Raw genomic sequence first — 17,323 nt, forward strand, 5'->3', positions numbered from 1 at the left:
TATGAAACCGGTTATGAGGACTTGCTGTATGGTGGAAGAGTTTTGACTTTTTTTGGATGGAAAGGGAAAAAATGACTGGAGTAAAGTCGGAGTTGCCACGGTAACGCACAACATTAAATAAATCGCTTCTGTGGAGCGTACTTTTTATCAAAAGTTCATGCCTTTACCGTGGTGTCAGTTTCCTACGGGTTTTTTTTTCATTTTGAGTTTTTCTTCTTTGCACACCCACAGTACATAAAAGGCTTTTCTAACCACATCTATCCTGTATAATTCCAGGCAAATGTTGCCTCTATTGCAAGAAAAAAAGAAAAACCACTTGTTCTGCACATTCTGGTGCAGAGGCGTGATTTGCTTGGTGCAACCAAAGGTGTAGAAACTTATATGGGCTGGTTAGATGTGGAACAGCCAATGAAAAGGAGAAAAAGAAAATGGCTCTCATGGCTTTCATTGATATTATTATTTTAAATGTGCTCTGTTTTTGTTCAAAGGTACCACATAACCTATAATGTGGATGTCCATTAATGCAATTGCTATGTGTTTTCAAAATGGCATATTTGAGCATAGTGATGAACGATTCTGATGTAACTTCAGGTTATCTGCTCTGTATAATGTACTGGGAACTTGCACCTTGTGGGGTGTTGTTCTATTTGATGTTTATCTAAGTCTCAGGTTCTCAGAAGCATAGCTTTTAAGTGGTACAAGGTAAGGATTTCACATCTAACTCTAATCTGACTTAGTGGTTGCCAAACCTTTTCTGGCATGTACAATTACGAAAGCTCACACCGCACATTGATTATCTTTGAATGTCCTTACTCTAACTATCCTGAAAGTCTAAAACAACTTTTTGTTCCCTCTGTTTCAAGTTACTCACTATGAAGCTCTGATCAGTTCCTCTTTAACGTCCCTTTGTATCTAAAGAAGTTGAAAAAGAATCTATTATGTTTCAGGCTTCTGCTGATTGGAAGGAGTCACATATAAGCATCAGTTCCTCGTCATTTTTTCACTTCTTTAAACATGTTTGATTTGGTTGAAAGTTTATAACTCTTCACTAATTTTGAAGCCTGTGATTTTTATTTTTGATAACTGAAGCAGTTGTTACTGGAATCATGTATAGGGAGAGGTGTTGCTGTGATGTTTGCATAGTTTTGCAGGTTCTGAGAGGCATGCTCTCCATTTGACATAAGGCTACATGTGAACTGGTTGTGTTAATGTACGGCAAACCCCTTCCCCATCTCAGTGGTTTACAAACTTTTTTTTTGCCATATACAACAGCAGAGGTTATAGACTAAGAAGCTATGATCAGTTCCTGTGATCAGTTACACTATGTCAGCTAAACAAAGCTTTCAGCAGTGATTAAAGTGCACAAATGAAAACAGAAGACTTTCAAACAAACGTTTTCATAGTGTAGATTAATAGTGTTGTTAATCGATTTTTTAATAGTTTTGTCACTGATGTGCAGAGAGGATAAAACAACACATGTACTGATTTTGATATGTTGGTGTCACAGTCACACCAACATGATGAATAAGTGTTTTCAGTTTACAACATTTACAGGCAATCTAGAGCTTTTTACTCATATGTATCTAGATTTTACTCACAGCATTCAAAGTTGGGAATTCTTGATTACTTAAAGACTAATGATAACCTTGTTTTATGTTTCGCTAGCTCATTAGTGATGATCTCTGTCTCTGGCTGCAGTGTTAGCTTTACGTTGTCATTTCTGAAAAATGCAACAAAAACTCTCTGTCTCTCTGTGTCTTCAGAAACAGCATATATCTTACACATGGTTCATCCTGTGAGTCAATTCAGTAGAAGGTGTGTTCAAGGGACACTTCATGACACAGTCCAGTGTACATATTCTCCCTTTGGCCTGCAACGTTGTTTATCTATCCAGGTTATTTCATCATTATTTACTCTGTTTGGGAGATTGAGGCTGCAGAACTGTTTACCTTGAAGTCAACAAAGGTACACAGCGTAGACAATGGAACGACTAACTGGCATTTACCTTATGGTATTCAACTGGAAACTTATCTCTTTCTAGAAGTCAGTAATCTGCAAACATGGCTGTGTGAGCGGTTTCTTATGGGAATCATTTCACAGTGCAGATGAAATTATTCATTGACCCATGTCAAGAGTTACAAGAGGCTGGTGTCGCAGACAGGATTTATGATCAGCGGTGTGCCCTCATTTATAATCTTACCTGTCTGAGTGCTTCCTAGAAAGAAAGTCATAGCAATATAAAACTGCTGACAAGGAGAATCTTTTTTTAATTTCTGAAAAAAGACATTGCTTTTTAAATTTAATTGAGGAGCTGTCATGACACACTAAGGTCAGATATGAAGTTCCACTGGGTTCAGTGCTCGAACCAATTCTTTTTACATTTTACGTGCTTCCCTCGGACAGTATCACTCAACATGCATTTTGATTGCTGTGCACATGATACCCAGCTCCATTTATCCATGCAGCCAGATAACACATAACAATTAGTCGAACTGCAGGAAGTCTTAAAGACATAAAGACCTGCATGACTTCTAATTTCCTTCTTCTAAATTCAGATAAAACTGACATAATTGTACTTGGCCCAAAAATCTCATAATATGACTGCTATTAGAATTTGGTGCTATATAAGTAAAACTGAATTGACTTTTTCAAATTTGTTTTTTGGCATTTTGAGTTCCTTAACACCTCTCTCTCTCTCTTTCTGTCTCTCTCTCTCACTCACTAGATGACTTAATATTGTTGCGAGAGAGCCACATATGTCTTTCCCTTCACTTGTAACCAAGAAAGGAAAGCGAAGGAGAAAGCTGGCAGAAGATCTCTGCTTTTTGTTGTTTTCTTCTCCATATGGAAAGGAATCTCTGATTTTATGTGTGTAGATAAACACATAAGTTCTTATTTTTTCATTGTATCTTTAATGTCTGTAAGCAAGATGGGCAGACTGTGATCATAAAGGGATAGGCAAAGTCAGCAACAAAGTTTAGGTAGGCTGCGGTGTTTAAAACATGCTCAGTAAGACAGGATGGATCCATGCTTTCATGTTCACGCCAAAGTCTGTATCAACCATCAGAATGTTGCAGCAGGAATCGAGACTCGTCCAGCAAGCAAGTTTTTCTAATGTGTTTCCAACCTTTTTTCCCCCAATTCTGGTGAGTCTGAACTGGAGCCTCAGCTTCCTGTTCGTCTTTAATGTCCCTTTGTATCTAAAGAAGTTGAAAAAGAATCTATTATTTTGCAGGCTTCTGCTGATTGGAAGGAGTCACCTATAAACATCAGTTCCTCATCATCTTTTCACATGTTTGATTTGGTTGAAAGTTTATAACTCTTCACTAATTTTGAAGCCTGTGATTTTTATTTTTGATAACTGAAGCAGTTGTTACTGGAATCATGTATAGGGAGAGGTGTTGCTGTGATGTTTGCATAGTTTTGCAGGTTCTGAGAGGCATGCTCTCCATTTGACATAAGGCTACATGTGAACTGGTTGTGTTAATGTACGGCAAACCCCTTCCCCATCTCAGTGGTTTACAAACTTTTTTTTTGCCATATACAACAGCAGAGGTTATAGACTAAGAAGCTATGATCAGTTCCTGTGATCAGTTACACTATGTCAGCTAAACAAAGCTTTCAGCAGTGATTAAAGTGCACAAATGAAAACAGAAGACTTTCAAACAAACGTTTTCATAGTGTAGATTAATAGTGTTGTTAATCGATTTTTTAATAGTTTTGTCACTGATGTGCAGAGAGGATAAAACAACACATGTACTGATTTTGATATGTTGGTGTCACAGTCACACCAACATGATGAATAAGTGTTTTCAGTTTACAACATTTACAGGCAATCTAGAGCTTTTTACTCATATGTATCTAGATTTTACTCACAGCATTCAAAGTTGGGAATTCTTGATTACTTAAAGACTAATGATAACCTTGTTTTATGTTTCGCTAGCTCATTAGTGATGATCTCTGTCTCTGGCTGCAGTGTTAGCTTTACGTTGTCATTTCTGAAAAATGCAACAAAAACTCTCTGTCTCTCTGTGTCTTCAGAAACAGCATATATCTTACACATGGTTCATCCTGTGAGTCAATTCAGTAGAAGGTGTGTTCAAGGGACACTTCATGACACAGTCCAGTGTACATATTCTCCCTTTGGCCTGCAACGTTGTTTATCTATCCAGGTTATTTCATCATTATTTACTCTGTTTGGGAGATTGAGGCTGCAGAACTGTTTACCTTGAAGTCAACAAAGGTACACAGCGTAGACAATGGAACGACTAACTGGCATTTACCTTATGGTATTCAACTGGAAACTTATCTCTTTCTAGAAGTCAGTAATCTGCAAACATGGCTGTGTGAGCGGTTTCTTATGGGAATCATTTCACAGTGCAGATGAAATTATTCATTGACCCATGTCAAGAGTTACAAGAGGCTAGTGCTGCTGACAGCATTTACGATCAGTAGTGTCCCTTGAGTTGTAATGTTATCTGTCTGCATGCTTTTTTTTTGTTCAGTGAATGTACAGCAGTTTGGTAGAAGACAACTCCCTTTACAGGTGCTGATAACGCCAAGGACACAAAACATTGTGTCCTTGGCCCATTGCTCCATTAGGTTTCATTGCGAGGCGCGTGATGTGTGGTATGATCAGTTTGTAACTTCCTCCCTCTTCCTTGGAATGGAATAAAGGAGTGTGCTCATTACTTAGACCTGAGATGTTTTGATGTGTGTGTGTTTGCTCTCCTGCATGCATGCAGTAATAAAATAGCTTGACCACAGCTGAACATACTGCAGACCTTTCTTTTTTTTACAGAAAATTCCACAACACATCCCTGTTGTACCTGTCAGTTGTTACAGAAATAAGGTTTATAGCATGAATGTTTAAAGCTAGAGAAAAATTGAGAATGTAGCGGTTGGCATACTGTCACTCGCTCTCAGTAGATGACCAATTATTGTTGCAAGAGAGACATCCACCCCCTCACCAGAGGATTATATATTGAGAGAGAAAGACATACACACCCCTGTCTCTTCAGTTGTTGTCAACAAGGCAGAAGGAAGAGTGCTGGTAGGGGATTGCTGCTTTTTGTTGTTCTCTTTTCTATATCCGAAATTAATCCCTTATTTTATTTGTGCAGATAAACACATAAGTTCTCTTTTTTTTGGTAAGGTCCAAGTTATTGTGAAATTCCTGTGGGAATTTGTGATGGGTTTATGCTGGCTGTGTGAGCTTGGGTTGTTAATTTTTGGTTTGGAAATTGTGACTGACTTCAGATTCTCTGTATTTTGGTTTAATGTTCTTTATTTATGTCATGATTTTACTATGGGGCTGTCTGCAAAGAGGGAAAGACAGAGTTAGTACTGGCAGATGGTGGGAATTGGGAAACAGAGTTCAATGAAACTGAGTTCATATTTTTGATTTGGTGGTTTGCAGTATTGAGGTAACAGGGGAGAGTGTCAGACTGTCTAGCCTCTGACTGTACCCCTCTGACTGTACCCTTTGCTCTTCCTTTTGCCTTCAGAACTGTTTAATTATTTGGGACATAGATTCAACAATTTTCTGGAAATGTCCCTCAGAGAGGGAACTCTTTTGTTGTCAGGTATTTTCAATAACAGTAAAACGTTGGTTCCAAAGTTATGAGTGATAAATGTTGCTGTCTTATTTGTGTGGAGTGTCCAATTTAAACTTGGTCAGGTGGTGTTTCTCTTTGTCTTAATCTTATTCTATTTGTCACACAGGAAACATTGCATTGAAGAAGTGAATATGATTGTCGTCCAACTCATCATACTTTTTTTGATTTTTAACCAACATGTTGCTGGTTTGACATGCAAAACAGGTAAAGTGTGCCTTTTATCATTTTACTCACTCTGTATAATGCTTTAAAATCAGTTTTTCACTTTTTAAATTTTATTTTGAAAGTATAGTAATTACTGTAATTAAACTGTGTCCTTTCTTTGAACACTTTGAAATCCTTGAAGGTGAAAAAGTATCCCGTAATGGAAATGGATGTCAACCCTGCAAACTAGGCTCTTATCAGGATCATGAAAATACTTCAAAATCTTGTAAAGCATGTAGAACGTGTGACACTAGTAAGTGCGGAAGCTTTTGTAACTTATTAGAAAAACAACTGCTATGTGAGCAGCTGATGATAAACCTGCTCTGTTAATGGAGACAAAACATGTAGTTCACACTCAAATTACGACATCAGGATTAAGAACATTCTTTATTTATTTATTTATTGCAGGTCATGGTAGTGACATTAAAGAGCATTGTACCACAGTCAAAAACACAAAATGTGCGTGCCGTAAAGACTTTGTTCCATGGGACAGTGATTCTTCCAACTGCAAATGTGCTGAGGGATTTAAACGAATAGGAGGTACAAGACTGGATCATAATATTGGATCATTTACCATACACACTAAAGAAAATGTCTTTTTAAATCATCAATTCTTTTTTTCCTGCTAGGAGAATGTAAACGATGTGAAGAAGGATTTTTCATTACATCTCAAAACTCAGACTGTAAAAAATGGAAAGAGTACGTATTCTAGTGTTTTTAGTACTTTTATGATATATGATTAAAACAAATTTTCAACAGGGTCTGGACGTGACGCTTGTTGTTAACAGCTTTGTCATTCATCTTTCATTCTAGATGTAAATCAGGAGTGAAAATCAGTGGAACTGCAATGTCAGATGTTATCTGTAATGAGCCAAACAGTGATACTTACAGCACTACACTTCCCACATCAAACACAATTACTACTCTCCGAGGTTTAATAACTCAACGTCCACAGTGGGAGGCCCAAACTCAGGGGATGGATACTACTACTACTCCACGAGTGGCCACTTCCACAAAGAAAGTGCTTCCAACTCCTAGATCTGTTAGCTCTCCTCCACAAGTAGCCACTTCTACAACAAAATCCAAATTATTTTGGCACAGCCTTCATTTTCCATTGTTTCTGAGATGAAGGCACAGATTTAAAAAAAAAAAAAAAAAAAAAAGCTATGTAAACTGTAGCTGACTTTTTTTGTCTTACCAGGTATGGCTCACTATCTTGGAATTTCAAATTTGTAATCTTTAAAAGGCTTTTGTCACTCTGACAATCAGGGAGGAAGGAAATGGAATACTTATAACTGGAATTTGTTCCAAATTTGTTTACATGAGCAATCCACGTAAGGATAACTTAGATGTCTATAGCACTCATATTCATTACATGTATACAATTGCCACTACTGCTACTGTGGTTTAGTAAGTAAAAGTATTTTACAGTTATCTTTTTTTAAAAGATTGTTTGAAACATATGAATCTGTAAAAGTTAAAACATTTAAAACATCTTGTGTATTATCTGTATCACCAAAACATTATTTGCTATTAATGCGCCTGCAGCAACACAACTCTGAAGTTGGGCAAAAGATGTGCTCTAGGTTGCGGCTGTGTTATATATGGGAAGTGCTGATTGGCCCAAGTGCAGCTCTTTCATCAGTGGCAATTATATGTAATTAACTTTTAATGTTGTGCATTTTCTTTGATTTATAAATTGTCAATTTGCTTAGTCTTCTTCTTCTTTTTGCCTGTCCTGTACGGCATTGTAGCAATCAGAATTACTGTCTGAAGGTCAAGAAAAATGCCCAAGAGATTTATTTTTCCAAGTGGACCATTACAGCTTTTGCAATTCTGGTTCAATTGATTGTCATAGTTTATTTGATCTTTATTATTATTATTTTGATTTAAGTTATTACAATCAGAATGGACAGGACAGAGAAAGAAGAAGGAAAGAGAAGTTCGGAAGAGAGTTAACAGACTGAGAGGGAAAGAAAAATAGAGGAGAAGAAGGAAGCAGATTGAAAAAAAAACAAGCAAAAATAAAACAGCACAGTAAGGAAACCACAGCAATAACCAATATGGGCATGAGTAACAGCAATTAATAAAAATGTAATGTTAACTGTACAATACATGATATGTTTAGAGGCAGCAGCCAAGCGAGATAGTGTGTGTCTGTAAGTTGTTTGTACACCTGTATGAACCTGTATGAACACTTATGTGTAAAACCTGTGTGTGTGAGCACATTCATAAGATTTCTCCATGTAAGTGTCTAATACCCACATGACTTCTGGCATGGTAAGTGGTATGTCATCAAGACATGGGCCAGGCCGGATATAGATGGCACTGTTTATGTGATGGCATGCCATATCTGGCCAGATTGTGGTTTGGTTTATGTGGCCCAGGTTCATAGAAAACAGGTCTGGCCCGGATCTGGCATCAAACTTGCACTTCTGACTGACCGGTGTCATGGCAGGGTGTATGTCAACCCGACGTGGGCATGGCTTGGCAATGATGGCACATGTTGTTATTACATGGCTTGATTAAGGTACACATTAGGCTGACATTTGGGGCAAGAGCTGAAACTATTCTGGTCCAGCACAGGGTCAGCAGTGTGTTTGCAACTGGCCCGTGGCTGCACACAGCTTACACATGGCCCACATACCGCAAAGAATGACAGCCCTTTGGTGGACCAGATCAGGTTTGCCAGAGGTACTCCACGCATGGGCCAGCACAGGACCACCAGTGTGCCTGCAACTGGCCTTGTGCTGGGCCATGTGTGTGCCACCTCTGGCAAACCTGATCTGGGCCACCAAAGGGCCGTCATTCTTTGCGGTATGTGGGCCATGTGTAAGCACATTTGTGGGCCAGATCCAGGCCATACAAATTTTGCTATGTGGGTAGTGGGTGCTAGGAGCCATAGCCCTGCCCCCCAGGACATGAAGCAGGGATGGAGGAGCTCCGGGCCACGAGCAAGGATTACCACCAGAGGGGCAGTCACGTCAGCCACCTAGAAAAGAGCTGTGGAGTGCCTCGGATGGGGGTCACCCAGCAGCCAAGGTGCAGAAGTCACAGGGCCTGCAGCACTGAGGCTGCAGGCTCCACTGGCAGCCAGCTGTACCATATCAGACTGAGCCCTGGGCCCAGAGACCCAGGATCCAAGGGCCCTTCACACCCTAGAAGGGGCCCAACAGAGCCAGGAGGGCCAGTGTGCACCAAGCAGCCACAGGAGTGAGCCAGTATATACAAACAGGCACATACAAATACAAACATGCACACACATTCCCCCCCTCATGCGCACATGCACAAATACTCAGTACTCACCTGACATGGAGACACACAGAAGTGAACCCAGTACACACACTCACACTCCCCATACATACTCTATACTCCCAGGTCCAGGCACCACAATAGAGAACGGGGGTGTGTGAAGATCCCATACCTCACTCTACCTGCTCATATGTGGTGTTGATGCGTGCTGTTCTAAAATGCATTTAAAACAGGGGAGTGGCATGGGGCCGTTTGAAGTGAAGTGTTGCTTTGTTTGCTTGGTGTTGGTTAATTTGCTAGTATTTGTGTTCCCGTCATGTGTCCACCTGGTCTTAAGATGGAGATATTTTAAGTTGCTGTTTTTATTTGTGTTTAGTTCTAGTCATTTGACCTCTTTTATGGGCACTGTATTGCTAGTTTATTTAGTATATTTTTGCATTTTTAGGGGTAAATAAAGACCACTTTTTTCTAAATACTAAGTGTGTCCTCGTGCTTAACCAGCTCAGTTCCTCACACACTATGTCAACTATACAAAGCTTTGAGCAATTATAAAAGTGCACAAATGAAAGCAGAGTTTTAAGAGTTTTAACAAACAGCAATAGCGTTAATTTTGTCGCTGATGTGCAGAGAGGACAAAACAACTGTAAACTGATTTTGTTATTTTGGTGTTCATAGTCACACCAAACATGATGACTATTTTCAGTTTACAACATTTACAGGCAATCTAGAGGTTTTTACTCATGTATCTAGATTTTACTCAGTATTCAGAGTTGAGAATTCTTGATTACTCAAAGATGTACGATAACTGTTTCGTTTTTTTGAAACTGAGGCTGAAAATTCTGCACAAAGGTAGCTTATACATGATAATCTTCATATCTGGTTGCAGTGTTAGCTTTGTCTCTTCTGCAAAATTCAACATATACTCTCTGCCGTGTCTTCAGAAACAGCAAATATATATTCCACATATGTTTCATCTTAAGAGAGAATTCAGTAGGAAGTGTGTTCAAGGGACACTTCACAGCACAATCAGTGCACATATTTTTCCACTGCTTTGTAGGCTATTTATCTATCTAAGGTTATTTCATCATTATTTACTCAGTTTTGGAGATTGACGCTGCAGAACTGTTTACCTTGAGAGCAACAAAGGTACAAAGTGTAGATAATGGAACAACTAACTGGCATTTGCCTTATGGTATTCAACTGGAAACTTATCGCTTTCTAGAAGTCAATAAGCTACAAACGTGGCTGTGTGAGCTGTTTCAGGTAGGAATCATTTAGTCTTTCATGATGCAAATGCATCATGATCATGCAAATTGTTCATTGACCCATGTCAAGAGTTACAAGAGGCAAGTGCCACTGACAGGATTTACAATCATTGGTGTACCCTGAGTTGTACTGTTACCTGTACGAGTGCTTTCTTTGTTCAATGGATGTAGAGCATTTTGGTAAAAAAAAAAAAAGAAAGCCAGCAATATAAAACAGCTCACAGGGAAAAAAAATTTGATTCCTGAAAAGAGACATTGCTTTTTAATTTTAATTTGGGCGTTGTCTTCACACACTGAGGTCAAATTTGAAGTTGCACTGGGCTCAGTGCTTGAACCAATTCTTTTTACATTTTACGTGCTTCTCTCGGACAGTATCATTCAACATACATTTTGATTGCTATGCACATGTTACCCAGCTCCACCTATCCATGAAGCCAGAAAACACATAACAATTAGTCAAACTGCATGAATGTCTTGAAGACATAAAGACCTGCATGACTTCTAATTTCCTTCTTCTAAATTCAGATGAATCTGACGTTATTGCACTTGGCCCAAAAATCTCAATTAGGATTTGGTACAACCAAAGATAAAAACTTTGGTTGTAAGATTCAGATAATTATTTAATAAAAGTGAGACATTTTAAATGAGAATAAGAAAGAAAAGTATGTCTTCGTGCCCCCCTTTCCCTGTTAATGCCCTACCGGGCCCCCCTGGCAAAACTTTGCTAGACACGTCCCTGCACAGTTACCAACTGTCAGCTACTTAGAAAAGATCCTGGTGTTATTAGTCTCTCAGAAACAGTTCATAACTTCCCTTCAACTCATTCATGTCACCTAAAAGGTAAACCTGTTTCTCCATCACCTGTTCAGCTCTGATGATTCTACTGGTTTCATCTGCATGTTTCCCTCTCAGCAGATAACCAAACCGATATCATGACCAGCAGCTTTTACAGCTGTGGCTCCAGCAAACATCAGCTGATACTAGAAATTAATGTTAAATAAATTCTAGCAACAGCTGATGAAGCTTAAACGTGCTGCTGTTGTTTAACGCGACATCCGGCGGTTTCCTCTTTCTGGCGCAAAGTGGGAGATAAACAAACAAGAGAGAAAAGCCGATCAGCTGATCATTGATCAGTTTCATGGTTGAAGTAGCAACAGGAGAGGGAGGGGGAGAGAATGAGAGAAGAAGAGGCAGCTGCAGCGTAAAGACGCAGAAGAACTCCACCTTTGCGTCTTTTCCCATTCTAGCTGAACTCCGGGACAAACTGTGTTCCCTTTCTCCTCAAATGAAAAGCGTAACATTTTCTCTGAATACGAGACGATTCCGTTTTTCACAGGACGGTTGGCAACTCTACTAACTAGCCTTATGAATAAAATAAAGTTCACTATCAGTAACATCATAGCACCCACCCAGCTGTATAGAAACTCTGTCATGCTAGCTAGCACGCAGTACGAGTTATTGTAACTGACTGTAAAACGTCAGCACAACGAAAATAAACTAAACTTGGTTTATATCTGACCCAAATGGACTGCAGGTCATAACTTCCTACCTGAAGTTCAGTTCACCTGACACTCGGACCAGCAGCCACCCCAGGTCTCTCCTCCTGCTGTATATCCTGAGTTATTTTTACACATCGACCAGCATCTAGCCAATCCACCACTTTTCACTGTTTATACCGTTACAAAAAATAAAAAATAAAAATCATCGGCCCATAAAAACGAAATATCAGATCGGGCATACGGGACAAATAAATGCCCGGTATGCCTGATGGCCAGTCCAGCTATCGTCGTGCCACCAGGGGTTGCCGACCCCTGGTGTAGATAAACACACAATTTCTTATTTTTCCATTATCTCTTTAATGTCTGTGAGCAAGATGGGCAGACTGTGATCATTGGATCACAAGGGAAAGACATGGTCAGCAACAATGTTCTGGGGCTGTGGTGTTTAAATCATGCTCAGCTAGACAGGATGGATCCATGCTTTCATGCTGTTCAAAGTTTGACTCTACCATTAGAATATTGCAGCAGAAACTGAGACTCATCCAGCAAGGGAGTTTTTCTAATGTGTTTCCAATCTTTTTTTTTTCTTTCGAATCCTCAGTTTCCTGTTCTTAGCTGACAGTGTGACACTGTGCGATCTTGGGTGTAGACCATCTGCTTCGTTGTTCAGTGAGTTCTACATTCAGAGATGCTCTTTTGCATACCTTTGATGTTGCTTATGTTTATGTTGTTCCTATTGTTTTCCCTTCAGCTTGAAGCAGACCTTCAATAAGGCATTTTCATACAGATAACTGCTATTCAGTAGATATTTTCTTATCAGACTTTTCTCTGTAAACTCTTGAGATGGTTAGGTGGGAAAATCCCATTAGATCAGCAGTTTCTGACATACTCAGATCAGCCTGTCTGGCATGTTTAAAGTCACTTAAGTCGCCTTTCTTTGCCATCCCAATGCTCAGTTTGAACATTTTAAATACAGCAGGTTGTCTTGACTATGGCTTGTGAGGTAGCTGCTTTAAGAAGTAGTTGAATAGGTGTACTTTTCAAAATGGCCAGTGAGTGAAACTAGCTTTGTCATCATATGTTACCAGTTGGGCTGTGTGTTAAAGAGAGACAAACAATGGGCAAAATGAACAGTAAAGACAGCACAGTTTGTTATGTTTTATATCTTTAGTTTCCTGAACTCTTGAATGATTGGAATATAAACATATTAATTTTGGGTCGCCTTACCTACGAAAAGTTCATAAACGAACAGAGAGAGAGATAAAACAGGAGCGGGGGTTGTTTTTTTCAACATCCGTTTTTCAAGAAGCGAGTGTGTGGTTGTATCTTGTATCTTGCACTAATCAAGAATATGTGGATTTTCCATTTGCCATTTGAGTCCATATGCCATAATACAATGTCAATTTTTTCTGCCTAGACAAAACAAAGATACATAGTTAACTGTTTCCGATAGCTTAACCACAGTACCAATACCTTTTTTCCTGAACAAAGAAAAAAAGCCCAGAAAAAGGTTAATAAACATGCTAAAAATACCCTCAAAGCTGTATTTCAGTTTAAAAGATCTTTTTTTTCCATCATACTTTATATGGATCTAAAATATTTTTACCGGTTTTTGAGTTAGTAAAACATCTTATTACTTATGTACTGAATTGTACAGAATTTTTTTATTATCAATATTCAAGTTGTAGACATATAGGGTGAATTTTAAGTAAGATGGCTCTTTAAATTGTTGACTTACATAATTAATTTATCCAGTGTTAAAAAATTAGACACTATATTTAGTATCTTAGAATACCTGTTAGAAACTATGTTATGACTGACATGTCATAGATGTAAAATATGTGTTTCAATTTAAGTTTTTTTAAAAATAAATATTAATAAAACATTACAGGTTGTAGTAAGATAGACAGGATAGTCACCGAACTTATAAATTGTAACTGTTTTATCAGTAAAGTAGGTGAGCAGTCTGGGACAGCCCCATATAAAGAGCTTATGCAGGTGGCGTCTCTCTTTTGTCACATTCTTATGCTGTGTGTCACACAGGAAATAGTGGCATTTCTCAGCACTGAAGAACTGAATATGGCTATGCTCAAAGTCCTCATACTTTTTTTGATTTTTAACCAACATGTTGCTGGTTTGACATGCAAAACAGGTAAAGTGTGCCTTTTATCATTTTACTGAGTCTGTATAATGCTGTAAAATTCAGTTTTTCACTTTCTGAATTTTATTTTGAAAGTATAGTAATTACTGTAATTAAAATGTGTCCTTTCTTTGAACACTGTGAAATCCTTGAAGGTGAAAAAGTATCCCGTAATGGAAATGGATGTGAATCCTGCAAACTAGGCTCTTATCAGGATCATGAAAATACTTCAAAATCTTGTAAAGCATGTAGAACGTGTGACACTAGTAAGTGCTGAAGCTTTTGTAACTTATTAGAAAAACAGCTGCTATGTGAGCAGCTGATGATAAACCTGCTCTGTTAATGGAGACAAAACATGTAGTTCACACTCAAATTACGACATCAGGATTAAGAACATTCTTTGTTTATTTATTTATTGCAGATCATGGTAGTGACATTAAAGAGCGTTGTACCACATTCAAAAACACAAAATGTGCGTGCCGTAAAGACTTTGTTCCATGGGACAGTGATTCTTCCATCTGCAAATGTGCTGAGGGATTTAAACGAATAGGAGGTACAAGACTGGATCATAATATTGGATCATTTACCATACACACTAAAGAAAATGTCTTTTTAAATCATCAATTCTTTTTTTCCTGCTAGGAGAATGTAAACGATGTGAAGAAGGATTTTTCATTACATCTCAAAACTCAGACTGTAAAAAATGGAAAGAGTACGTATTCTAGTGTTTTTAGTACTTTTATGATATATGATTAAAACAAATTTTCAACAGGGTCTGGACGTGACGCTTGTTGTTAACAGCTTTGTCATTTATCTTTCATTCTAGATGTAAATCAGGGGTGAAATTCAGTGGAACTGCATCGTCAGATGCCATCTGTAATGAGCCAAACAGTGATACTTACAGCACTACACTTCCCACATCAAATACAATTACTACTCTCCGAGGTTTAATAACTCAACGTCCACATGAGGGGGCCAAAACTCAGGGGATGGATACTACTACTACTCCACGAGTGGCCACTTCCACAAAGAAAGTGCTTCCAACTCCTCCTGTAGGCAACCACATTGGTAAGCCATCTTCCGATCATGCAACCTCAGATCAAAAGTAAAGCTAAGTTAACTTAGCAGGTTTATTTTGTCTTACCAGGTATGGCCCTCCTTATTTTCGGAATTGTCGGACTAGTTGTACTAACTGTTGTGACCTGCAAGCTGCACATCACTGACTGCTGGCACAAGCAAAAAACAGTACAACGTATGTGGCAAGTGATTCACACTTCAGACAATAAGAAAGGTCTTGGTGGTTTCATGTCGAGAAGTTGAATGAGAAAAGTGACGCACCAAAATTTGAAGCAACAGGCAACAACAGTTCACCTTCTTGCATCAAGATATATGCCCACATCCCCCCAGAAAATCTTTAATCATGTCAGAGATTTATTTCTTTATCATATTTTACCACTATTAGAAAAAATGGGCAATATTTCTTCACAAAATGCTTCACACACTCTGAGATTTGTGCTGTTTCAAATGGGAAATAGTTATTGTCAACAATATTATTGAATTAATTAACTAATTGGTAGTTAATTAAGCTTTTTGAAATAAAATATATATTTTTTGTTTACAGCAATGGACTCCTTGTGCCGCACGCCAGTTGAGGAAAGCTGTAATGAAAGCCAGACCCCGCTCAAGTCAGACTACATGGAACCTTGAAGTTAAACTTGTTATTTTTTTTCATTTAGGCATGAAATACACAGCTGAACCTTTGACTCAGGTAATCGTTATATCAGTATTTTTCCTTACAGTGTTGCTTTTGTATTAGAAATACATCATCAAACTATTTACTATATCTGTATTGTTACAGGTGTATTTTCAAGTCAATATTTGACTTTTGTTTGTTCTGTTTTAGTAGAATCGTGAATTATCACAAACATATTGCAAGCCTCTTACCTCACTTTTTAAACTGTGAAACAGCAAGTAGTAAACAATAGTTTTCACTACTTGAACTGTTGTAAATTGACCATAATATTATTTTTATTAATATTATTATGTTGCTCAAAGAAATCTGTATAATGTTAGTATTGATCAACATTTTCTATATGCAGATTTTTGCACAGTGACCTGAGCAATCATGCCACTAAATGCCTCTGTGAAATGTTTGTATATTCAATGTATGTATATATATATATATATATATATATATATATATATATATATATATATATATATATATATATATATATATATATATATATATATATATATATATATATATATATATATATATATATCACATGACATAACTTAATGCGACTAACTGGGGCTTGTGACAAGCCTGAGAAATACCCAGTAAGACCAGTACAATCAATACCACTGATCCAGGATATATTATGAACTACTTTAATTTTTGCACGAAGTCTTTCTGCCCATTGTTTCTCAGTTTTTGATTACTCAGCTCTGTTCAAATTAGCAGGTCTGTGAAAACAAACATGCTTTCAGTGATGTGTGGGTTTGGCGGAGTTCCCCCCAGGCACCTAAATGTGGCTCTTTTTCCCCACTGAGACATACATCCTCTCATGTTTTCATTTTGGCCTTTGGAAAGACTGATGTTGTAAATGTGAGGACTTTCATGTTGTTTATACCTCATTGGAGATGTTTCTCGGATCACATAGTCAGAGGAGTTATGAAAGCGTCCTCATACTTCTCCTCACTTATGTTTTGCACCAGAAACCAGACACACACATTCATAAATTTCAGTTAATGCTTTGTCTGCCTGGTTGACTCTTTGTGAAGAACCGAATATAGAAAAAGCTACCGCACCCTAAATCTTCCCAAGGAAAGTGATTTAAATAAAGACAGAAGTATATCAAGTTTTCAGATCCATTATTTAAGTATAAACATGTATATAACAGTCCAACCTTAACTTAATATTAAAAATTTAACATTTATTTAAGTATAACTCACAGGAAGTAAACATTCTTACTTAGTAAAGATGACTTTTTATTAGTTTGTGTACTATTAGGTATTAAATTAATCTTAATATATCTGTGAGTAGGCAACATTTTACTGTTGTAGCTGCTTTTTGTAAAACGCAAATATGACTTACAGAGAGTACACACATACTGGAAACCCTGCAGGTAGTTTGCTTTCAGTAAATGTCAGAGATGTAGGAAGTAGGTGTGTGGTTTCAAAGAAAAATACAGCACCTGAAACAACCTTTCGTCTGGTTTTGAAGTACAGCAGCTTGCATGCTATACTTCATGCTGTATGCTGTACATACAATATATGCCCTTTTGTTTTTATTATTATTTGTATTTGTTAGCTTTTTAACTCGGCAATCTCTGTAATTCT

General features: G+C 37.9%; 2 protein-coding genes across 3 annotated transcripts; both read left to right on the top strand.

Moving 5' to 3' along the window:
* The first annotated feature begins 4,259 nt into the window (after window positions 1-4,259).
* Window positions 4,260-7,536, top strand: LOC147330891 (tumor necrosis factor receptor superfamily member 4-like). The gene is made up of 7 exons (XM_086294075.1): window positions 4,260-4,289; window positions 4,992-5,053; window positions 5,725-5,822; window positions 5,965-6,075; window positions 6,231-6,362; window positions 6,452-6,521; window positions 6,636-7,536. The coding sequence occupies exons 1-7, from the start codon at window positions 4,260-4,262 to the stop codon at window positions 6,949-6,951; spliced, it is 819 nt and encodes a 272-aa protein (XP_086150201.1). The 3' UTR covers window positions 6,952-7,536.
* A 2,712-nt stretch (window positions 7,537-10,248) lies between these two features.
* LOC147330892 (tumor necrosis factor receptor superfamily member 4-like) lies at window positions 10,249-16,114 on the top strand. 2 transcript variants are annotated; one of them, XM_086292807.1, is made up of 9 exons: window positions 10,249-10,337; window positions 12,440-12,507; window positions 13,882-13,990; window positions 14,134-14,244; window positions 14,400-14,531; window positions 14,621-14,690; window positions 14,805-15,046; window positions 15,126-15,230; window positions 15,600-16,114. In XM_086292807.1, exons 3-9 carry the CDS (start codon window positions 13,918-13,920, stop codon window positions 15,683-15,685), a joined length of 819 nt encoding a protein of 272 aa, XP_086148933.1. In that variant the 5' UTR covers window positions 10,249-10,337; window positions 12,440-12,507; window positions 13,882-13,917; the 3' UTR covers window positions 15,686-16,114. The 2 variants fall into 2 exon arrangements, with proteins under 2 accessions (XP_086148933.1, XP_086148932.1); XM_086292806.1 differs by lacking the exons at window positions 10,249-10,337; window positions 12,440-12,507 and having other exon boundaries at window positions 13,816-13,990.
* Window positions 16,115-17,323: the final 1,209 nt, after the last annotated feature.

Source organism: Aulonocara sp. 'chitande type north' Nkhata Bay, linkage group LG5 (assembly GCF_057382095.1).
Source record: "Aulonocara sp. 'chitande type north' Nkhata Bay isolate Kocher_YH1m ecotype deep benthic linkage group LG5, A_spYH_male_GT1.1, whole genome shotgun sequence".
Lineage (NCBI taxonomy): Eukaryota > Metazoa > Chordata > Actinopteri > Cichliformes > Cichlidae > Aulonocara > Aulonocara sp. 'chitande type north' Nkhata Bay.